At 49.0% G+C, this 24436-nt stretch overlaps 1 protein-coding gene across 2 annotated transcripts in view; it reads left to right on the plus strand.

Moving 5' to 3' along the window:
- Positions 1-23798, plus strand: part of B4GALNT3 (beta-1,4-N-acetyl-galactosaminyltransferase 3) — a 68041-nt gene extending 44243 nt beyond the window's left edge. The window contains exons 4-20 of one of the 2 annotated variants that reach the window (XM_071551226.1): positions 5030-5125; positions 5644-5734; positions 6625-6725; positions 7085-7152; positions 7676-7754; positions 8155-8221; positions 9904-10047; positions 11003-11112; positions 11766-11866; positions 13084-13160; positions 13740-14745; positions 15849-16147; positions 16526-16679; positions 17418-17490; positions 17949-18102; positions 18806-18932; positions 19726-23798. In XM_071551226.1, the coding sequence (XP_071407327.1) occupies positions 5030-5125; positions 5644-5734; positions 6625-6725; positions 7085-7152; positions 7676-7754; positions 8155-8221; positions 9904-10047; positions 11003-11112; positions 11766-11866; positions 13084-13160; positions 13740-14745; positions 15849-16147; positions 16526-16679; positions 17418-17490; positions 17949-18102; positions 18806-18932; positions 19726-19834 (2856 nt within the window). In that variant the 3' untranslated portion in view covers positions 19835-23798. Of the gene's footprint in view, positions 1-5029; positions 5126-5643; positions 5735-6624; positions 6726-7084; positions 7153-7675; positions 7755-8154; positions 8222-9903; positions 10048-11002; positions 11113-11765; positions 11867-13083; positions 13161-13739; positions 14746-15848; positions 16148-16525; positions 16680-17417; positions 17491-17948; positions 18103-18805; positions 18933-19725 lie in introns of those variants that run through there. The other variant, XM_071551227.1, reaches the window with a different exon arrangement.
- The last annotated feature ends 638 nt before the right edge of the window (positions 23799-24436 follow it).

Below are 24436 nucleotides of genomic sequence, written 5' to 3' on the forward strand. Positions count from 1 at the left end.
GAGATGGAGAGGGACTCATGGACATGTTTCTGTCTAGAGCTGCTTGCTGTCCTCTCAACCACCAGCTGAAATTTCTCCTGGCCTGAGATTAAGTTTTTCTGTGACTGCCCAAATTAATTACCCAGGGTCTGTAATCCCATTGTGCCCTCCCCACAGCATCTTTAATGACTTAATTGCAGCCTAATTCCTGGGACAAGGGGCTGCAGGTTGCCTCACACACGTCAGGGAACTGGGCTTTGTTTCAGTTGAGAGGTGTATTCCTGACAAACATAAATAATTAACAGGGTTGCAGGGTGAGCTGGCAGCCAGCATGGCCAAAAAAGACAAGTTTCAATTTTCCCCTCTCAGTTTCAGGATATGAAACAGCAGTTTAAATGTTCAGGATAATGTGGTGGGAAACTGTGCACGTAGGAAATCCCTGATGAAGTTTTGCCCTGTATATGGGGAAAAGCAGGATTCAGCCTCACACCTGAGCTCCTCAAGGTGCCTGTGCACATGATGATCCCTACCCTTACTGCTGCTTCCAGGGACCACAACGAAGTCTTCCAGCATCACCCACTGCCTCCTCAGGCTGGAAAGATGTTGGGGAACTTTGTTAAATTAATTCAGAAAGGTGTCTGGCTATCGTCAGAGCAAAACTGCGCTGTGGGACCATGAGCGTACCGTTTGACACTACTGTAGGTGTGTGAGAGGATTTTCAGAAGAGCCTGGTTAGCTCTATCATTCTCATTTGTCTCTGCAAAAACTTCTGTTCAGCTCTGAGAGAAGAAAACACTGGAGTGCATTTAAAATGTCCTCCCCTCCATCATGTCTGTGCAGCCTCAGGACTTTATTCTCTCTAAAAGGAGGTGTGAGGGATGTCCAGAAGCACAACCCCTTGCAGACAGTACCTGTATAGGTCCATAGGTGCTACATGAAACCAAAGCTTTGTGCTGGGATATTGCCCTACTACCAAACCTGCCCTCAGAGGAAGCATCCTTTCATTAGACGAGTGAAACACAGAGCTATTGCTGCTCGCTCTGTCCCTGCCGATGGTCCTTCCTTGCCCACTCATGCCCATCCAGACAGGGGCCTGTGTAGCTAACTCATCTTGATGGATTCCCACAAGTGCCCAGCACAGCAGAACATGCAGCCAAGCCCAGCTGCTGGCTGCTGAATGTCACCCAGTCAGGGGAGCTGGGCCAGGCAGGAGGGGGGGCTGCAGCCACTCTGCAGAGACAGAGGAGTCTTATAAACTCAGGAGTTTCTAGTTGGCAGCACAATGTTGCCTTTCTTCCCTGGCTCAGGCCCTCTCTGTGCCCTGTTTATCAGACTCAGTGCTGTGCATTCCCTGGGCTGTGTGCAGCTCCGCAGCTGATTTGCCTCTGTGATGCCAAAGCCACCCAGAATTAACTTAGGAAAGACTTCTCTTCTCCATCCTGCTCCAGTCACAGGGCAGCAGGTCATGTCTCCACTGCTGCAATCCTCCCAGCTTTGCTGCTTGCCCTGGTCTTTCTTCCTTGGGCTCCTTGCTCACCAGGAGCCCCTGGGTGTGCGGTGCCAGCCACCAGGCAGTTTTGAGATGATAAATTTTTGGCTAGAAAGAGAGGTCTGGGCTCTCTGGGTGCCTGATCCTCCTCTACAGTCTGTTTTTCTAGCAGGGGCTGATAATCTAAAATTTCCCGCTAGAAGGAAGCAGAAATACCACAGTCTCTTAATACAGAACCAGGGCTGCAGGCAGGTGTTACTACAGCATGCTCAGCAGGGAGAATGGGTGCTGAGGCTCAGCCACGCTCCCGAAGCTGTGGAGGCTGCTGCATCAGCACTGAAGCAAAAATCTGTCCCAGCAATCCTGTCCCTGCACTTGCTGGAGTTCAGCTTTCCCTTCCCTTGGGTCAGTCTGTGCCCATGGCATTGTGCTCAGGAGGATGTCAGCCTGCCCAGACCACCTTGGAGAGAACAGCTCGGATGCATGTGCTCCTGGGGATACTTGTCCTCTGCTGACAGTGCCCTTGGAGCATGACCTGTGCCTGTTTTGGATCTGAGCTGCATTCTTGGAATGCTGCTATTTCAGCAGGGGAGAGATGAGCAACTGGGAAGTGGGGTTGGGACAGAGAGGAACCTGAAGGGCAGGAGGGACCCTTCCCATTTAGGGAAGGCACAGGTCACATGAAAACAGCTCCCACTGAAAACACACTCTTGGCTTCTGTTGCGGCTTCTGACCAGATCAGTCTATCCAGATTTTTCAAAGCAGTTGTTTTTAAGGGAAGAAGGAGAACTTAATTTGTTGCTTGCCAGGTCCTAAATTACCAGCCCTTTGATAAACAGGGCCAGGTAGTTCCAAGTTGGGAAGGCAAACTCAGTAGCTATGTTTTAGAAGCTCCATTGATGTTTCCGTGTGCATGAATTGGGAATGGTGGTGATGTTTATCTCTTAACTGCAGTCTGCAAAACCCCCAAGCAGGAGACTTTCACTGCATGTTTCGGAGGAGACACATATAGCAAACTGAGGAATTTGTCAGCTGCCTGCAATGAATTGAGTCAGAGGGACAGAGGTGATAGGGTTTCTAAACAGCTGCTAGACTGATGACTTGTGGGGGCCTAAAATTAAAGCCTAGCTCAGTTTTCAGTCCCAGAGTAGTGCTTTGGGCAGGCAACACTTATCTGTCAATAATTTTCTTCTTTTCTTTTTCAGAGGAAGCAGAAAGTAAGTTAGGCTACCGTAACTCGTAGAAAATTTGTTGATTTAGAAAAGACTCTGAAACTGCAAGCAAGAAATACTTACTATTTACTAGTTAATTATTTCTAGTAGCTCTGAGCGCAGGAAGGCAAAGGGATCTCGTTAACTCTTGCCAGAATCTCCTCTCAGGATGGCCTGTAAAGACTTTGGGGACAGGAGTGTCAGGCTACAAATCTCAGGGGTCGTCTCTTTCAGCATTGATACAGCACATGGTATAGTGGTGTTTGCCTTATTTTTTAGTAGACTGCCCTCTCCCTAATACTGACAAACTCTGCAGCAAAGTATTGTATTGCAGTGGGACTGATTCCAAGTTCCTTCTGCAAACTTTTGAGTGAGTCTAGCCAGTCTTTTGGGATTTCCCTTATAAATATCTGGTTTTGCGTTTGGTTGCTACCCCATGCCAAAGCCAGCCCAGCTCCATCGCAGTCCTGAGCTTTGGGAGCATCCCGTGGGTCTGTCTTTGGCAGGAGCAGACTGCAGCACCAGCCTCTCCACTGTGTGGGAGTGTTGTGCTACATTTCATAGAGCTCTGAGCCCGCTATCTGCAGTGTGCAAGCAATTCTCTAAGAAGGAAAACCAGCATCACTTGTGGGGAGCAGCAGACTGCTGTAGGACTGTTTCTGGCCGTGACTCCCTATGGGAGCCCAGCCTGTTCACCTCACTTCATGTTCCATAAGAAACAGCAATTGCCATTATTTGATCTGGCTGAGAAAAGTAGTGTAAGACTCTTGGGTGTGAACTTTGATTTGGCCACAGGGCTGCACAGCAATTGTGTTCCAATTCAGTGTTTGTCACACTTGCAGTTACTTATTTGGATCGCAAGTTCCTGCAGAGTCCCGGGTTTCTCTTGGCTGCATCCATCACCCTGACCCCTCTGTACATCTACATTCTGATTTGTGCATTGCTTTGGGGAATTACATCCACTGTGTCTTGCTGCTTTTCCTCTTGTCTGGCAGAATTCAAGCTGAGAGGTGTCAGCAGAGGTAGAAAGAGGAGGAGATAGTCGGGGGAGACATGAGCTTGCAGACTGGTGTCAGTGCAGAGAGACCACTCCAGCACAGCATTGGTTGTGAATGTGTTTTGCCCGGCACACAGAAATGGCTTTCAAGTGCTCAACTGGCGACAGCTCATTAGTTGTGCTGAGCCAAGTCTGGTCAGCAGCCTTCCTTCAAGCCACAGTGTGTTTCAAAATGCACCTCTAACTCACCATCCTGGCATAAACAACTCCAGGAAACAGTTTTTCTTTTAGAAGTGCATGGAGGGGTTGGACCCTCCTCCACCCTGCTGCTTCAGCCCTGCTAGAGACTCCCCAGCAAAAACTAAGAATTTGCTGCCATCTGTAGACATTTGGGTGCTATTCTGGCTGCTTCCCCAGCCCTGCTCACACAGCCCTTATATAGGCAAGACAGCCACAGCAAAACCCCCCTGGTCCCAAGGCAACCTATTCCTTTCTTCAGCATTTCACCATCTAAGGTAGCTTCTACTGTCTTCAGCTTATTTATTCTCCACTGTTGAATGCCAGTCCTGTGAGGAGGGTTTCTGCATCCAGCTCCACTGGTTGCAGACAGAGAGCTTGGACTTTTCTGAGGGGCAGCCACTGATTCCCTCCTGAATGGCACTGACAAAAAGGAAGTCTGTCCTTTGAGTAATGTATTGCTGAAGTCCCCCTGTGGCCAGAAAGCTTGTCCCAGCAAAGCTGTGCTCTAGGTCTCTGTTGGACACCAACAGTTTCTCCTGGCAGGACTGGCTGTGACTGGAACAGACATCTGTACCCACACCTGCTGAGCCTCCACCCCCCTGTCCCCACCATCCTCCATGAGCTTTACCTCTCAAGGCACGCTCTGAGCAGGTGATCTGCCATGTCCACCCCACCCCCCAGGCTGTGCTCTCTTCCTCAGTCAGGAAAACAGCCCTGAGATTGTGAGAGAGTCCAAAACACCTTCTTGGAGAATGTAAGACCCTACACTTTCTTTGCTGCATCCTGGGTAATTATTGCCACCCTGCAGTGTGTTTCACACCATGGCCTTAGAGCGCAGCCGTCCATGATGGAGCAAACCCCAGCCACGTAACTGAAATGTCCTGAGCATTAGCACAGTTCCCTGGTGCCACTGGGTCATGTGCCACCCCCAGACCCTCAGCAGATGAGAAACAGGAGTCTGGAGCCATGTCTTCTGCAGAACAGCCCATTGCAGCAGTGGCATCTTCCTTCACTCTCATAAGTGCTCCAGTGCTGGGGCCATGGCTGTCAGAACTGGGGAGGGACACAGGGGAGGGATGCAACAATTCATGGTGCTCCACTTCTGCCTCTTAGTTCCAGGGCCAGGCCAATCTGCACGTGTTCGAGGACTGGTGTGGCAGCTCCATTGAGCAGCTCAGGAAAAACCTACACTTCCCTCTCTTCCCTCACGTAAGTAAGACCACCTGCTGCCCTGCACTTCCCAGCTCTGCTTCCCAGCTGGATCACCTTCACATCCTGTCCCTATCTACCTGCATCATCTCTGTCCAGCTGCTCGTAAGCATCCATCACCTCCCTCACAACAATCTCTTCTGTCCTGCTGAAGGAGCACAAGGCTTTCACAAGGTTTCAAGGGTGGCTGCTCTTCTCCTGCACAGGGGAGGCTCATTTTCCTTATGCTGGCCTGCCAGGCCTTGGACACAGGCTGAAGAAGCCCTGTATTTGTTGTTCTTTTTCCAAGTGGCAGGCAAACGCCACATCCTGTCCCCACCATCCCAATGGCATTTACTCCAGTTCATTTCTTGTCTGGCCTGCTCTTTCCCTCTGCCTCCATCACACATTGTACCCCATCCTTCTCTCAGCCCAAACCTCATACTTCCCTCTGCCCACTTGTCCCACAGTTTTCATATATCCCCTTGTTCCTGACACATCTAGAATTATTTTTATTATTTTTTCTTCTTCCACTTCAGACACGAACTACACTGAAGAAGTTGGCTGTGTCCCCAAAATGGACCAACTATGGTCTCCGGATATTTGGCTACCTGCATCCTTTCACCGATGGTGAGGGTTCTGAGGCTGCTGTGCCACTACTCAACGTCTCTTGTCACCTGACCCTCCCCTCCCTGGGTGCCCTCCTGGCACTGAATCCCTGGTGCCTCACCCTGGCAAGCCCAATGTCCCGTCCCTCACATGGGCAACGTGCGTGACCGGCCATGGCCTCGGCATGGGTGAAAACACATCTGCCTCCCTTGTGTGATGGAAAGGGTAAACACAGGAGAAAACAGATGGGAAGTGCTGGATAAATAACACTGCTGTCATGAATGCACAGCCCCATGGCGTGCATGTGGGCACGAACAATCCCTGAGCTTTTCCTCCCTCCCTCGCATGCCCAGGACTGCACATGACATCACTGATGTCCCTGCTGCTCCCTGGGTGCATGAATACCCTCTGACAGCAGCTGACATCTGGATCACCCAGCTGCATGTGTCTGCCTGGAGCAGCCTGCCAGCACTCCCCCACCCCTCATGGTCCCCTGGCCCTCCAGCTGCCATCTGTGTAACCCTGGCCAAAACAGTGAGGTTCAAACACCCCTGTCTCCCTTTGTGGCTCCACATGCACATTCCTCCATCCAAATGCAGCACCTCACACAAAAAATTGCTCTGGAAATAAAAATGGAGTCAGTAAGACTTTGCATAGACTTCTTAGCTTTCTAGGTTAGACATCAGGTGAAGCTGATGCAGGAGGCATAGTGAACAAATTGCATCTGTAAAGTTTGTTTTCAATCAGAGTTAGAAAATTCAGAGAGGTTCAAAGGGGTGAGGGTGGTATTATCAAAAGGGAATCTGTAGTCTCACCAGGAGAAAGGGCAAAGACAGCATTTTAGAGGACCGGGATTTCTGTGCAGAGGCCCTTACCCCAAAGCCCTACTCACTCCCTTCATCTCTTGACAGGGGAGTTTCAATTTGCCATTGCTGCCGATGACAATGCTGAGTTCTGGCTGAGTCCAGATGAAAAGACCTCTGGTCTCCAGCTGCTGGCCAGTGTAGGCAAGGTACAGTGCATGCTGCACGGCTTCTTCCATCAAGAATTTAATGTGTCTATGGGAATGGAGACCCTCCTTCCTTGGACTGCTCAAGTTCCTTTTCTGGCCCAGCTACAGACAACACTACCACTCATGCCAGATGGATATGACATGTCATACTTTAAGCCAGTTACGTATTGGCAGTGCTATTGGGAGCCCCCTGTTCATAATTTGGGACTCAAGTCTGTCCACAGATGATGGATCTCACGTACAAATTACCAAGAGGAATTGGAGGGAAGAGAGAGCTCAATTTTCCTTCTTCATCATTCTCAGTGCAGTAACAAGAGAAGAAACTCATCTTAACTAGAGCGTCTTCCATCTCTTCACAGACAGGGAAGGAGTGGACTGCACCAGGAGAGTTTGGGAAATTTCGCAGCCAGCAGTCAAAGATGGTGAGGTGAGTGAGCAAAGTCCCTTGCTCCCAGCTGCCTTTGCACATGGCCAGGAAATCACAAAGACAGGGAAAAAGAACCCAGGCTTGTCCTGAAAAACTTAGCAGTATAGGGAAAGGGGTTACTCTGGGGTATTGCCAAAGTTTTGCTGATTTACTGCAGGAATCCAACACTGATTTTTTTCTTCCCCAGAGGAATCAGCCACCAGCAGATCCAGACTCCTTTGTATGAACTATATCCCAGGCTTCCTGCCTTGGAACTGGCCAGGTTTCCCAGAGGTCAGAACGCAGCAGGCAGGACTGAAAGGGAGTTATTCAGAATTAACCGAAAGGGGTCTGTAGGGCTCCAGACACACAAGGGAAGCTACCTATGTCGCTGTCAGCATCGGGCTTTTCTTGGCAGCCCGAACTCTGTTCACCCTGAGAATTAGGTTGTTTCATGGGTGTGGTTGCTCTCCACTCATTGTCTGCTGACAAGCTAAGAAACGTTCCTTAATGCTCCTGGTGACAGACACTTTGTTCTTCACAGGTTGTCAACTGCAGGCAGGTACTATTTTGAGGTGCTGCACAAGCAGGATGACAGAGGAACAGACCATGTGGAAGTAGCAGTGAGTCTGTGGAAATGGCCTTGCTGTATATATGTCCCCAGAGAGCTCTGGAACGATGTCTGTAATGGTTCCCCTCCTTTCCTAGGCTTCAGCACCTCTTGCATGAGATGTATCTAATCCTTTCCAGAACCCTGGCCAGATGTCAGGACCTTTTCTTCTGCTTGGGATAGTTCTGCCCTCTCCAGTGTCTGTTGCAGCTTTTTGTCCTTCCCCGTTTGGATTTGTTCTGGGGGATCTCAACTCATTCCTGTTCTTTTGCTGCTAAGTAAACTTGGTCATAGTTGGGAGAAGGAGGAAAGCTGCAAACCCATCTGGTGAAAAAACATCTTGTGCCTGTTCCTTTTTTGCAGGCTTGGTTAACTCCATAAGCCCTTCATTTTCATGTGTTTCTCTGTTCCAGTGGAGACTGAATGACCCAGAAGTGAAGTTCAAAGTCATTGACTCCCAACACCTCTCCCTTTTTGCCAGTAAGTATCTTCATCACAGGTTTTCCCAAGCGCCTCCCCATTCTTCCAGAATTTATCAGTGTTTCACCATGAATCATAGTCTCGCCAGGCAAATAGCAGGTGTACACATCATTGGGAGGAAAAGGTGGAGACAGGTCAGGAGAAAAACTTCTAGACAAGAGTGTGACTCAGTAGTAAATATAGCAGAATTGGAAGTAAGATTGGAACATTATTCCAGGGATGTCTAGAGGTAGTGAGAAGGGTCTCCAAGGGTGAGAAGTGTTCCAGATCTGAGAGTAACAGGGTGGAGTTTGCTTGCCCAAAGCCACTGGAAATGTGAGACCCATAGCATGGGAGCTGTGGGAGCGTGCTCTCAGCTGGACATAAAGAGGGAGAAGGGGCCACTGTAGCACTTCCAGGAGATTGCACTCTGGGTCCTGAACACAGTGGGATACACTAGTGATATTGGGAGATGCTCCTTTCTTCTGTACCAGCCTTAAGTCTCTTCAAGTTGGTACTGGATTGCAGCAAACACATCAGTCCAGTCCCTCCTGTTTTGTAAACCCTTCATCAAGTGATGCCTTTATCAGTTAAGGAACTCCTTAGTCCTGTTTACCCTTACCTAGCTTTGTCAGCATCACTTTTCCTCTGCCAGCATTCCCCTTTTCCATATGTATTACTGTTGCCTTCCAACATTTCTGGGGTTTTTTTCCATGCCAGCATTTCTGTGCATGGAAGACTCCCTGATACCTGTTTGCTGTGTCTTGGATCACAGTCAGCTGCTGTATATTCTGAAACCTGCCATTTGGCCAGGACTAGGCTTTCCATGAGGTCTTCCGTCTTCATCCTTCTTCCTTCTGCTCTTCTTATTAATTCCCTGTAGAATAGAAGAGTGACATCCGAGAAGATCCCTTCATAGTTAGATACAGGGCTGCAGTATCATCCTTTTCTGACACCTTCTGCCCATACAGTTTTTCCCTCTTCCATATTAGCCTTTGGCTGTGTCACATGTCATCCTGTTCCTTCTGGATTCTCATGTTGTTCACATCAGTTGCACACCAGTGCCCTTGGCAGCATGTTGCTTTTCCCTCATGGGTATTTACTCCATTCCCCTCATTTTAGAGTAAGATCCATGGAGACATGAAGTCCTGTGACAGCAGCACCCAGGAAAAAATGTAACCAATACCCAGTGGTGAGTTTGAGCTTCCTGTTGCTCCAGGCTTGCTGTGGATCTTCATTCCCCTCCTGGAGTAACATCCTCCTCAGCCACTGAAGGCCTTGCCCCAGGGTCCTGATCCTTTTCCAGCACAGGTGAAAGCTCCACTCCTCAGGTTTCTCCTCCCATTCATCTTTCTTACCTCCTTTTAAAAGAATCATAATGCAGAGGTGTCCAGTAGTTCCTGTCAGCCGGGGACTTCTTCAGCACATCACTGCTGATGTGTCCAGAATGTATCACTGCGTGTCTTTGCTCTCAGTGATAGCCATGTTCCTACTCCACAGCTTCTGTATTTCCGCTTTCTGAGTCAAAGCCTTTCCTTCCCATGGTGTCTTTGCACTGGTTCTGACACTGCTGTGCCAGAGACAGCGTTAGTGCCATGGATGCAAAGCCATTTGGAAAAGGCTGACATTGGAGAGAGGTGCTTTTCTGGGACAAGGGACAAATTAGCCCTTCCTCCCCGTTCTGTTCTCTCTCTGGTTTCTAGACGAGACGCTTTTCAAGATGGATGAGGTTGGGCACATCCCGCAGACCTTGGCCAGTGGCAGGAGCCAGCCTGCAGACGGTGCAGGCAGCAAGGCACACCCCGCTGACATGTTGAAGCCTGACCCCCGGGACACTCTTTACAAAGGTAAGACTTGCAGAGCTGCTGAGGAGGTAACTGCAGCCTGTCACAGAATGTGTGGTAGCACAGCTTAGACTGTCCTCCTACACCACAGCTGTCAAGGCCACAGTTTTTATTGCTGGTGCAAAAGAGAGTAATCAGTCAGTAATCAGTCACTGTAAGAGACAAAGCACAGACTAAACTCAGCTCCTTTTTCTTGACATCCAGCTCACACACTATCCCCAGGGTTAATACTTTTGTGCAAGTGCCTTAGAGAAATGTAAAGAGATGAGCTGTGCAAGGTTTCCTTTATGCATCTGTTTGATGCCGAAAGGGTGTCTGATTTTTCATTTTTATAGATTTTAGGAACACAGTAACTGTAGCAAATGTAGTGTTCGTATTTGTAACAGCTTATGTTCATTGTTATACATCCTAACCCCTACCACAGATTAGTAGCTCTAATTCTTTTAGCTATTTAGGCTCTCTTCAAGGTAGGTACAAGAGCTGAAAACTATTAGAAAGGCCTGCAGAACAAGACCAAACATAAACCAACAACCTTGAGTCTAAGAACACTGGAAAAACTCCAAAGCCTGAGGAAGAAAAGCTGATGAAGACAGAGGGTCTCCACGACCCCAGCCCCAAAATCCTGGGGGATGGCACAGGGGTGGGACTGGAGCTGGACTGAGAGATGTGTAACCTGGGGATTGGGTAGGCCATATTGTAAAACCCATAGAAATCAGTGTTCTAGGAAGAAGGGGGCAGCAGCACGAAGATGTCATCATGTATTCCTAAAAGTCCTAAGCCTGGACATTAAAGAATGTACCTTTTTATTTTATCCCACATTAACTTGGCTCGGAGTCCTGTTTTTGGGGGCACTGACAGCATCAGTTAGTATTTCACATGAACACAAGTAGCTAAGCTGGTGCACTGGTTGCAGCCAGGGCTCCTCCTGCAGCACTTGCCTATATGTTTGTTCCCCCAGTGCCTCTGCTCAGCAAGTCCCGTGTGCGCCGAGCCTTGCCAGACTGCCCCTACAAGCCCAGCTACCTGGTGAATGGGTTTCCTCTGCAGCGCTACCAGGGACTCCAGTTTGTAAGTTTTATTTCTTCAGCAGGTACTTGCCCGGGGGAACGCAAGGGGGAAGGAGAGAGACCCCATTAACCATGGGGCCTCTCCACTGGTCTGAAGCTCCTGGGCAGATTTGATCATCTGTTCATGTTTCTGCATCCCAGTACATGCCAGAGGGTAGCATCAAGGAAAGAGAGATGAGTGCTGCGTACTGTTCATGTGTCTTACTGGGGTACAAGTGTGTGTGTCTTACAGAGTCCCTCACCCCTCAAAATGCTGAGCTTGCCTTCACACAGAGCCTCACAATGGCTGAGGTTTTCATTCCCCATGGAGTGAACTGTAGTATGTGTGGACTGCTAAAGCCCCTGACAGCTCTTCAAGAGGGCTTGCCCACCTCTCTTCCATCTAGTTCTCACTCTGTTCTATGACTTAAGCTCACAGTTACAGATGCAGAGAGAAGGAGAAAAAGGCACACCCATGCACACATCCTGGCATGGTTCCTTCTGTTTTCCCTTTTCACAGCCTGCTACTGGATGCCTTGGAGACGCAAAGATTTAATGAGCGACTCCTGCTCCCTCTAAAAAGGGCTGGTCACCCTACAACTATGTCAGGGTTACCTTGTGAGTGATGCCTGGCATTTATGAGGATTTTACTCTGTTTTTCTCCCTTCTTCTCAGGTTCATTTATCCTTTGTTTACCCAAATGACTACAGCCGCCTGAGCCACATGGAAAAAGACAACAAATGCTTCTATCAGGAAAACCCTTATCATTTGGAAAGGTAGGATGCTGCAAATGTGGGTGTACTAGCAGGGAAGGAGGACATGGTTTGAAGACTGAAATTGGTGTAGGATTCTCTTAAAGATCCCCTAAACCTTGCAAAACATTTATAGTTTCTTGTGATAACTTTAGTGAAAATATGTTTAGGTCTCAAGGGGAAACTGCCACTGCTTTTCTTGCACTATTAACCCAGTAGCTGAGTCAGAGCGTGTTTGTTCCACTACATCAGGGAGTAAATGCCCAGCAAACTTTGCCTGCCAGCAGCTGGAGCCTCCTAAAAGCTGTCACTGCTAAAGCCAAACCATGCTCACCACCAGGCATCTCTCTGGGGGAAGAAATGCATGGCATTCATCTTCACTGGGGCCTAGATCTCAGTGGTGGCCCCACAAGAGAAGTGTCGCTCTCGTGCTTCCCCCTGTAAAAGACAGACACCTTGTGTGAGGACTCTCGTCCATTCGGGAGGACTGTTTTTGCAGGATGAGGAACCACTTTACTGGTGAGATTGCTGATGGTGGCCTCCCTGTCATTAGGATCTTCCTCCCTCCAGGACTATTTTGAGGGCTGGAACAACAGATCATGGCATAAATTTGGGAGGAGACTCGTGGTTCATAATGAAGGATAGAGAATGTGGGTGCCATGGGGCTGGGAGGTGACACCTAGAGGTATTGCTTTGGCAATTTGTTTGTGTTGTGACTGAATTTGAGAACTGGGGGCCCATTTTGCTTGGCATCAAGCACATGTGGAGGGAAACAGCCCTGGAAATCCCTCCCAAAAGCTTGAGGAACAGACATATGAGGACAGCACACAGCAGTGGTCAGAGGAGAGAGGGAGATCACTGCAATCAGCTGCTTGAGCTGCTTTTGCAGCTTGAGGACTTGCATTTGTGAGCACTTCGTGATATGTGAGCTTTAAGGAGCAGTTTAAGGGAGGCTAAAGAAGTGTTTCAGCGTACTTGTAGTGGGGTTTCCTCCTGAACTGAGGAGAAAATGCCTTGACAAACTGAGATGATAAGGAAGGAAAAGGGATCTTAGAAAGTGCAAAGTAAGATCTGATTGCCCAAAGAGATGAAAGCTGGTGGTGATGCTTGGAAGGGAGGACCTAGAGATGCTGGGTAGATGTAATCAGAGTAACAGACCACCTCTGAAGCAATGGCTGTTATTTATTTAGAAAGGGCAAAGTAACTTTCATCAAACATGTGTTCTGCTCTTCCATCTGCAGATTTGGATTCTACAAGTATATGAAAATGGATCATCCAGAGAAGAGCCTGGACTCTGGAGAAAAGACACAGCAGCCAGGTAGGGGCCCTAATGTCAGAGCCCAGAAGATCCTTTCACCTGTCACTTTTGTGTGTGGTCTTCCAGCAGCAGCTGAAAGAAATTATTGACTTTCCATAACAAGTCATCGACTTTCCCTGCCAGACTGCTGTGTCTGGGAGGAGATTTTTTGCTGCTACTTTTACTTCTTAAAAGGGCAGGTTGGGAGGTCACCAAACAATGGGCTATAGTAGACAACATGGCAACTACCTCTCAGGCCTGCAGCTTATCTGAGATGCAATAGTAGCAAAAACATGGGCAGGAGTGACAGAGCCAAAGATGTGCATGGTGGCAGCCTGTGCTCACACCTGCCCTGCAAAGCTGTGGCCAGACTGACAGCTAAAGGCAAAGCCAGACACCTCCACAGCCTTTGGCAGTGGTGGCTACTGGTACCAGCAAGAGCATGGCTCCTGTGTGTGGGAGCATTCCTGTCCCTCTGGGCAGGAGAGGCAGCACTGAGATGAGGTGAGAATTAGCTGCTCCCAGCAGAATGGGTGCCTGGGTCAGGACAGGGAAAGCAGCAGGCGGATGGCAGAGATGTGACTTCAGTTACTCCTGCAGGCTCGCAGGAGGGGAACCTGGATGAGCTGCAGTACGAGGAGCAGGACTTGGAGAGCACCCGTCCCCCCAAGCACCCTGGCATAGCGAAGGCGGAGCTGGCGGGCAACGCTCCCAGCATTGTGTTGGGCAGCGATAATATCCACGAGGACTACTCCCTCCGGGAGCGTCGTCGGCTCCTCTCGATGGTGGGTCATAATATAGGAGAGGGGATACAAAGAAGGGGGACAAGGAGGTTTGATGTCAAATCAGCCATGCTGGCCTCTACCAACCAAAGCCTGAGCCAGGCTGGCCTAGAGGGGAACCCAGTAACGAAGAGACCCCGTTTAAAAGCTGGCGTCAAAGGCAACTCCAGAAGTCCTCCGCAGCATGCCCAGGCCATCCAGAGGAGAGCACCTGTCGGAAGGGCAAACCCTCCTTCTAGGACTGTATCTCAAAGACTGCAATCTCTTGGCCACCCAAGGGACTCAGGAGTCACAATTCCCAAAGGGGTGAGACCTCGAGGAGATCTCAGCGCTGCTAAGAACAGGCTGCATCCAGTGGGCACCGTGACAGCCAGGAAAGGAGGTCCAGTCTCTGACAAAGCCGGCAGACGCTCTATGAGCACTGCCAGCCCCAGCCAGCCTGGGTTGTCGCAGTGGCTCAACCAAGTGGAGTCCTACATTGCAGAGCAGAAGGCAGCCAATGGTGGGGACATGGGTAAGGAAGAGTCGCAGGTGGCATCTCCTGTGAAGGGCAAGTCTGCACCTGTGGCCGCAGAAGAGGAAGAGGAAGATGTAGATGGGGAGCCAGAGGAGGAAGATGAGGAGGATTTTGATTATGTTCCAGTGTTTGACCAGGCAGTGAACTGGGAGCAGACCTTCAGTGCAAGCAACCTGGACTTCCATATGCTGCGCACAGACTGGATTGACCTGAAATGCAACACATCAGGAAACTTGCTGCTAAGAGAAAGTGAGGCCCTGGAAGTTACACGTGTCTTCCTGAAGAAGCTGAACCAGAGGAGTAAAGGGTAAGGCACAGTGAGACAAGCAAGGGGCAGAGTCCCCGAGGTGGTGTACCATGCTACACAGGGAATATCTGTCATATGAGTAACTAGTGAGAATCAGAGGATAAACTACATGTGGGAAATAAGATTTCAGGCAAGGAATCTGTGTGAAACACTGGGCTTTAAATATACCTCTTTTGACTGATAAATGGTGCCAGTTTTCGTTGCTACTCTTTTTACATGGTCCTGATAGGATTCTTTTTCTCCTCAAGATTTACCATCTTGATTGCCTTGCTGACAAACAGCCTGAGCCTCCATAAGCTAAACAGCCTAACTTCTGACTCTTCTGTTGGGTTGGCCTCTATTTCCAGTTTTTTAGCCAGTCCTTTTCCATGCAGGTTTCAGTTTGAGTTAATCTCTGTCTCCTTAAGTCACCAGTATCCTGGATGTTTTATACAATAGGTGTTACTAGTTTCCAATCCCTGCTGGAAGTAGGTCAAATGCTACATCTTAGTATCGCATCAGGGTCACATCAGTCACAGTCAGGTGTAACTGATCAATGCACACAAGCTTTTATCGGCATTTTTAACTGATCAGCATCTACTTTACAGCAGAAACTCTTGTTGTGATCTGAAAGAGCACGACCTGGAATTTCGTCCAGTTTTGGCCATTCCTAACCTACAGTTCATGCCAGTTTTTACTGTATGATTGCTCAGCCCTCCTCCATGTTCTTGGCTGATAAGCTGTCATGAGCCAGTTTCACTAGCCCAAACATACTCCCTGTGCCAAGATCATTGTAGGTGGTGTTGAGTACACTCACTATTACAAGCCCTACAATCATTCAGATACATTTGTTATTTTCTGTGTCACCTTTATTTCGTTTCCCTTGCCAAATATTTTTCTCTTGGCTGGAATCCCAGGTCCAATCCCACATGTTTGTGGATTTAGGAAGCAGGTGCTAAACCTTCCCGTGGGACTTGGGAAGCAGTGCAGCAAAACAAGGGGAAGCTGGGGACAAAAAGGTTTGTGCTAGCCACGAGGAAGCAGCCTAGCAGAGCTGAACAGGCTGGAGGTGGGAACGGGGCTGGTGCACAGGGATGTGCCCACACCAGCTCTGTCTCCTGCAGGCGGTTCCAGCTGCAGCGTATCGTGAACGTGGAGAAGCGCCAGGACCGCATGCGGGGCAGCCGCTACCTGCTGGAGCTAGAGCTGCTGGAGCAGGGAGGGCGGCTCGTCCGCTTCTCCGAGTATGTCTTTGCACGGGGCTGGCAGGGTGTTGGTGGTGACGAGGAGGAGGAGAGGAAGATGAGGAACCTGGCATGGGGTCGCCGGCGGCACCTGATGGCTGTGGCGAACGAGCCAGAGCTGTGCTGGCCCCAGGGCTTTTCCTGGAACCACCGTGCTATGGTTCACTTCGTGGTGCCAGGTAAGGAGGGCCTGCCTCCCCAGGACACGGTGGGTGGTTCCTGTGGGGGCAGTGCTGAACAGTGAATCTGGGCCAGTCTCAACCATCTCATTTGGGTTATTTTCCAATTTTCATTCTCTTCAAGTTAAACCCACTCAGAAATATGATAGGACCCAAACTTCCGTGGCTTGTGAGCTCAAAGAAAACTCCTGTCACATGGTGGGAATGAACCCACATTGATTACTTAGCTCTTTGGAACAGGTTTTCAGCCTGGGCCTATTTCAGCATCCCTGCTGGGTTATCAGGATTTGACAGGAGGCAAGAAGCCTTGCCTGTTGAGTAATAACACCATCATTGAAATCAGCATGCTTAGATCTCTTCCTGTTGCAATACAACCAGTGAAAAACCAGGCACGCTGGGTGCTGCAGTTCATCTCTGACATGGAGGAGCTGTTCCGGGTCACTAAGGATCCCTACTTCAATGTCATCATCACAGACTACAGCAGCGATGACATGGATGTAGAGAAGGCTCTGAAAAGGTCTGCCTTGCACAGGTGAGAGTACTGCTTTGTCACAACCCCCCCCCCCCCCCCCCCCCCCCCCCACACACACATATGCTGCAAACACAGCACATCTACCAGTCCCCATGTGCTGACCAGCCACGGCTACAGCTTGTTGCAGCTGGAATACCAAGATAACACCCACTCAGACCTTGCACATGTACACTAATATGTTGGTATTATGTCTGTACACAAATACTGCATAGAACAATGTTATCAAAGTGTAAGGCAATACCTAGTGTAGTGCTCCAGCCAAATCTGTTGAATTTGTCTCTATTTTCAAGTTTGCAAGAGAGAAGAGAAAGGAAATGTCACAGTGATGGGGCAGAGAGGATAGAGAAGACAAAGCTGTAAGAAATGGGACAGAGGGCATGGAGACCTCTGGGAATTCCACTTGCTGGAGTAACTGGCTTACCCTACTCTAATCTGAACCAGCCTTGACTGGTCATTTCCTTTACATGCCTGTTATAGAGGGTTCCAGGAACAGGTCTAGTCCTAGGATAGAGCTGGACTAGAGCTGAAAAGACTTTTGCTAGGCACTGCCCTATTCTTGCTGCACAAGGGGGAAGACTCTCAGGGCATGCTGGCACCTGGAGCAGTACTGAGCTTGTGCACTCACTCAGCGAAGGCTTTCCTCCTCCCTGAGAGGGTTCACAGGAGTGAGGGCAGCTCCATAGCCTGCAGTGGTTCCTGGCACACACACTGAACTTCACTTTCCCATCTGACCTCCAGCTACCAGTACCTGAAGCTGACAGGGAATTTCGAGCGTTCTGCTGGGCTGCAGGCGGGGATAGACCTCGTGACGGTAAGTCTGGGGGCCCTTGGGATGGACAGGGAAGTTTGCAGGATGTGTCTGGTGCTACCACTACTTTTGGTACTGAACGTGCTGTTTTTAGGGAAGGGAGCAGCCTAGCAGACCAGATCAAATGTGGATGTGTTTCCTGTCCTTCCAGAGTAAGGCTCTTGCTCCTTATTCTGAGGAGCCTGTGCTCTGTTTCATTCTCTGTCCATCTGCTGGGACTGTAAGACAGGAGGGAAATCAGCAGTGGCAGCTTTGTGATACTGGCTCTGCCAGGTCATAGTCATGGTCTTTCATCATTGAACAGCCAGTCAGTGGCTGTTTTGCCAGCCTGTAGGACCTCAGTTTATGATGCAACAACAAATGGCTTGTTAATTGACTCCCATATATCTGTTTTTCTGCTCCTCGAGAAATACTTACTGATAGTCAACCTATTTTTTTCCCACCGGTATGGTTGATTCCAGGACCCGCACAGCATCGTCTTCCTGTGTGATCTCCACATCCACTTCCCAGCTGGAGTCATTGATTCGATCAGGAAGCACTGCGTGGAAGGCAAGATGGCCTTTGCACCCATGGTCATGAGGCTGCACTGTGGGATGTCCCCACAGTGGCCTGATGGTAAGAGGGAATGGAGCCTCTTTGGCTCAGACCTTGGAAAATGGGGAAAGAAGGAGGGTGTCTGACACTTTCAGATTTGTTCCTTGTGTTACCAAGGTCTGAAGCTTGAGGTACTTTAGGTCCACTAGGTAAGGGTGTGTTAGTTGTAGGATGGGATTTAACAGCATCAGATACCTGGTATTAGAGATCAAAAAGCCAGCAGAGCCCTTTATGTGATGTTTCTCCTGGTTGTCTCCTAGGGCTCTGTATGGATTTAAGAACCTTAAAAACCCTTCCTTTACTCCTTTCTGTCCATTTCTCTCTTTTCTTAGGGGGCACAGCCTGTCCTAAGGAGATCTGGTAGAGCAGGGGTGAAGGAAACTAACCCAAGTAAGAGCAGGGAAAGTGACATAGATCATCATAACATAGGATTTTCTTCAGACAGAGGTGGCCACCCTGAGCCTTCCAGGCACAGGGACAACCCTGTAAAGCGGGAACGCTCCAGGTACATTAGGTACTAAGTTGACAGGAGCTGTTGAGAGTCTCTCCTAACAAGTTGATAGGAAGCCCATGCTGTCTGTCCACAAGCCTTTCTCACTTTACAAAGCTGGTTGGCATGGCTGGCTCTGCCTTGGTGCTGAATGGACTTTGTTGCGTCAACTTGCTGGAGTTATCAATGGTTCAAAGCACCAGCATACCTATGCCTCTTCTATGCTCTCCTCAGGCTACTGGGAGGTGAATGGCTTTGGTCTCCTGGGCATATACAAGTCTGACCTGGACAAGATCGGAGGCATGAACACAAAAGAGTTTCGGGACCGCTGGGGCGGAGAGGACTGGGAACTCCTGGACAGGTAGGCATCCACAGTCACTGTTCATATGTCCAGGAGGGGAAACCCATTGGATCTTGTGAGACCAATGAACCATGGGAGTGGGGGTCTAAGAAGATTGAGATGACTACTGCCACCATAAGCTTGGTCAGTGAGGGAGAGTCTTTGAGCATGTCCTGACCTCAAACCTAGTAAGTGAGGAGACGCAAAACAGCCATTAGTAAGAGAAGAGCCATTTTCTGTTGCCACACTGCTGGTTGGCCACATGCAGATCAGGCACTGGTGATTGTGAAGATTTTGTCCTCTTCAAGCAGTGCAGTGCACAGTCTGGGTCCCTCAGACTTCCCAGGTAACATTTAGCAATTGTCCAGAAGACCAACTGTTGGAGAAACATTTAAAGATCATGAGGTACAGTTAACAATTTCTTAGAGGTCTGTCATGAGGGATCTTTGCTGTACAAATCCTAGGCCTCTGGGTTTGTGGTTCTAGGCTTTGACCCTGTCCTGTCTTTTCTGTCAGCTGACTGCAGAATAGACTAGCATCCTGAGCAATCCTGTGCTGCCAGCTGTCTTTCCTCCTGGCCTGGCATGTGCAGGCACTCCTGACCAGACTTGCCCTCAAGGTTGTATAAACACTCAGCAAGTGACATTAGATGTCTGCTTCCAGATACGAGATACCCCTGAGCTATTCTGGACTATCTGATTTAATCAGTTGCAGTCTCTTGTCAACAGCACATCTTTGAAGGGTTTTCTTGGGATTGAGCCCCCCAGTGTCTTTGTGATCAAGTTTTCTCTGAGTCTACCCTTCTTTCTGCCAGGATCTTACAGGCTGGACTGGAAGTGGAGCGTCTCTCCCTGAGAAACTTCTTCCACTGGTTTCACTCAAAAAGGGGCATGTGGAACCGACGCCAGATGAAGACACTGTAGCCTTCAACCCCAACGCTGTTTGGCAGCACCATCCACTGTCTCATCTGGATGTGCACTTTACTGAGGCACACAACTGAGCACACAAGCTCTTCCTCTGCCTCCAGAGCCCTCTGATGGGATGGCACAGCTGAGGAAGGGATGATCAGGCTAGTGTGGAGCAGGAGCTTCTCTTCTGAGCCATTGTATTTAGATACGTGGTATCCATGCCTGGCGGGGGAGATGTCAACAAGGGAAGGACTTGAATTTCCTGCCATGCAGTCTGGTGGATGGTACAGTGGGAGAGGTGCCATATTTCCTGTTGAGTCTTGCACCAAACAAACACAAATCCCAGCTAAGCCCAGAATGGCTTTTTTAGAGCAATGCAGCTTCTCTTTCAATACTTGAATGACAAAAAAAAAAAAAAGGAAAAAAGAAAAACCCACAACCCTCCCCATTTCCCCTCCTTCCCCATCTCTCCAGTACCCATGGTTTTGGACAGGGGACCAAAGTTCTCTGAACTGTATTGCATCCACATGCCCATGTGCTGACCCAAGGAAATCTGGTTGTGGAGGAGCACTTCAGGCTGCTGGTGCTTAGATGTTTCTCTGTGCTTTTCACTTTAGTCATTACGAAAAACTGTGCTCAAATTCAGCAAACTATGGGCCATAGATGGAGATGCAAATACATATACCTTACAAAAGCCACACTTGCCTGTACCTAGGTGAGCTGGTGAGGGTGATGTTACAATTCCACCTAAATTATTGATCCACTGCCTAGGATAGTGGAGGGGTTATACAAAGAAGCTAGAAGGGCATCTCAGGAGGAACTTTGCAGCCTTATCTGACAGACATGTGTTTGTCCTAACAATATCAGGGAAACCCTAGCAGGGAAGAAGTGGCAATATTTTATTAGTTGAAATATTGTAGTTTTGTCAGAAAAAGAGGAGACAGAGTATTCTGCTCTCGACCTGTTGTATATTTATGTGGCATCTAAAAGTTAATTTAATAAGTTATGGCCTCACAGTTGTGTCTTGTCATAGTTTGATGCTTAGGTAGAGAGCAGGCTTATTGGTTGAAGAACCAGCACAGCTGTTGGTGCTTCATCTCTGGAACAGTCCTGGGAGCTCTGGCCTGGTACGGAGGAGGTGGCCTCAGGTCTTGGCCCGTGCACTGGATGGTGAGGACAGAAGAGGGTTGAGTGAATAAAAGGATGGGCAGACCCATGCTGTTGTTGATGCGAGGCATGTGGGAAGAGCCCACAGCGGGCCTGATGCCACAGGGAATTCTCATCACCTAAAATTGCTCTTTAAGGCAATGCAAGATTTTTTTTCACCCTGTAACATTTTAGAGACTATATACACCATAAATGCCAGCACAGTCAGTGCTTTACACTGGAGCCCAGTGGTCCCCGTACCATCCTAAAGAGGCTGCTACTGGTCTCAAGCTTGAGGGGAGAGTGTGACACAGGATGCTGCTCTTGGGGCCCAGTTCTGTGGGCAGTTGTTAAGTGAGTAATGGAGGTGTGTAGAATACAAGCAATGCTGACACGGTACTAGATTTTTTTCCCTTTTTGCTGATGGCACAGATGCCAATTCAGAATACATTCATTTGTTACTGGCTCTGTGGTGCTTGACAAGTCCATCAAGTTCTGCTATTGCAGTAGAAAACTGAACATGCAAGTTATGGCACGTGAGAGAAATCTTGTAAAATCATCTGCTTGCATCAGTCTGGGTTTTGTGACTGATGGAGTTAGAAAAAGTCAACCAGATACAAGAAAGTTTTGCTGTGCAGTGTGCAGCCATAGTAAGAGGTAGACAAAAGATGGCTGTGTCTTTGACTCCATGGAGCCTTTGGCAGAATGGAGACCCTGAGTATCCCAGAAGAGGCAGCCTTAGCCACCTGCCCAAGCCAGAGCAGTCTTCTGTTCAGGGAAAATAGTTTACCCATGTACATAGTAGAAATTAAGCACTGCAGTTGGGGTGAGAAAAAAGAGACTGACGAGTCAACTTCCCACCCCCCCCAACCCTTCCCTTCAAAAAAAAAGTGTTATAGGAGTTCAGGAGACCAGAGCCCTGTGATGCAATGTTGCAATAAGCTCTGTTTCTGCCTGGAATATGCAGTGTCAGTCGTGCTCTTGGTGCGTGTCAGAGCCTGTGCTTCACTCAGACACAGGCACAGCCCCACGAGTGTGCAGGTGAGCTGCTTTCCAGGCTCCAGCATTGCACCTCCACAGCCTGTCCAGGCCGGCTGTGTCACGCAATCCCTGTGGAATGGGGAGAGGCTGTCTGGGAGGGCGAATGCTGGGACACAGCAAGACAGTAGCAGGACCAGCTGTCTGGCCCCGTCAGGCTGAGAACAGCACGATGCCCATTCTGCAGATGGAGAGCTGATGGATTCGGTGGCAGCCTGGAAGTCATGTACAGGGAGGAGGGGTTATTTGTACCTTGTGCTTTCACATCTGGCTATAGATGTGGTCTGCAGCACCTCTAGTAAGTGGCTTCCATCTGCAGGCACTGGCAAGAATTAAGTGCACCCAGAAGATAACTCACTTGCCTTAATGATATGAGTAGCCCCTCTTCTCCACCAAAGAGGACAGTCATCCAAGAGTGGACTGGAAAGTAGGATGCAGCACTACCAGCAGAATTTGAGGGTTTTCCCCCCAGTTTCAGCTATGACTGTGCTCCTTCCTTCACACCTTGTAACCCAGGCCAGTGTCAAGCAGAACTACCTCATGAGGGCTCCTTGGTGAAGATGTAAGGAGTTAGTTTTCAGTCCAGTTTCCTGATAGCCAGTGTCCCTGCTGTCAAAGCTGCCATCTCAAATGTTTTTCCCTTTCTAGCACAGTGGGAATTCTCTGTTGGTATTTAAGCATTGTGGTAGTAAACATGATTAATACTAATTGACACTAGCAGGCAGCATCCATGGAGGAGCTCAGAGAGCCCATGGGGACAGAAACTGTCTTCCAGCCCACATGCTCAAAGGCCACTGCAGGTTGTAGAGAGAGAGGGGGCTGCACACTCCCCAGTTTGCCAGCCAGCAGCAAACCTTGCAGGAGCAGTGCTGGGCTTTGCTCTGGGGCTGCTGCCCCTCTTCCAAAACAACCTACAGTTTTCCTCTCCAGACAGAGTCACAAAGAGGGGGAGAACAGGGAGCACAGCAGGAACAGGTAGTCCTGCAGCTGTGCAGTGAAAGGACACAGCTGGCCAGGGCAGTGGCCAGACCAGAACCATGAGGGTTTGCCCCATCACTAGTGGTGCATGTCATGCATCATCTCTGATTCTGGTGCAGCTCCCTGAGGGAAAGTATTTCACTGTGGCCAGGAAGCTGACTCCCCCTTGACAGCTGATCCCATTTCTCTCATTGGATCTCTTGAGGAAGCTGTGCCCGAGTTTCTGGCCTTCATGTACATCCTGGCTGCATCCTGCCTTGCTGGGAGGAGGAAGTCAGTTGCATGGGATTTTCCATGCATCAGACAGGAGCAAGCTGCTCCGGAAGCTCTTTGGCTGGGGAGATGACGGGCCATGCTGCAGAAGGGACCTTCCCTGGGCCAGGATGTGATCAGGCTGGTCGTCCTGGGCCACCAGGTGTGGGGTGCAGGGCAAGGGGGCTCTGACTGCAAATACGACTCTGTCTTCAGGACTGTGAATTATGGGGCTGGGGCTTGTTTTGTAGGTCAGCAAAGACCAAAAAAAGGCTGCCTTTTATTCTGAGAAAATGTTTTGTGTGGAAATTCTAATGTGATTTGTTTTGTCATTGTCTTAATGTTTGCCCAGTATGAACATCTCTTCGTATTGCCCAACAATGTCTAAAGTTGATTGTTCTTTAGATACAGATGCCTTGTGTTGAAAATCTGAGTTGTACCTTTAAATTATCTGCCTTAAAGTGGCTCTGTGCCTTCAAGACAACTCCTGGGCCACCTGTCTGTTGGAGCTGGGGGATATACAGATTCTCCCTCATGTTTTATAAATACATTTGTCTTCCTACAAGAGCTCACTTCTGTGTGTTACTCACAACCACATCACCATGCAGCAGGGATTAGAAACCAGGTGTTGCTCCTCTGTCTTCATATAAATGAAAGCATAGGCAATACCAGAGAAACAGATCACTGTCTGCCCAAGGCAGCAAGAAGTGGATGGGAGATGCAGCGAGCAAGGTCTGTGTCAGTCTCTCTAGGTCTGCAGAAAATGAGATGGCAACAAAACAGCATTTCTCCTTTCTTCCTGAGTTTATCATGTGAAACAAGGTAGAAACATTGGACAAATGCACATCCCACCAAGTCACAAGTGTGAGGTGATCACAGAATGTGGAAAACAAAATGGTCCTCCTTGCAAACAGAGGACAATTCCTGGAGAAGACCATAGATGAGAGCCTAGACCCAAGCTTGGTACTTGGCAGAGTCTACACAAAGGAGATGTCACAAGCAAGTGCTTATTTACATTTAATTTTGGCCCAGTTTTGCTTGAACTGTGCCTTGAGTATCAAAAACTTGGCAGGAATGGGAGTCAGACATGGAGAGGGGAGAAGGCAGCCAAGGTTACTAATGAGTCTGATTTCATTATAATGAGAAATTATTATTACTAAAGGTGATGGAGGAAAAGTATCCCAGTGTGCTGCCAGCCTTCTG

The sequence above is a fragment of the Pithys albifrons genome, chromosome 3 (genome assembly GCF_047495875.1).
Source record: "Pithys albifrons albifrons isolate INPA30051 chromosome 3, PitAlb_v1, whole genome shotgun sequence".
Classification (NCBI taxonomy): Eukaryota; Metazoa; Chordata; class Aves; order Passeriformes; family Thamnophilidae; genus Pithys; species Pithys albifrons.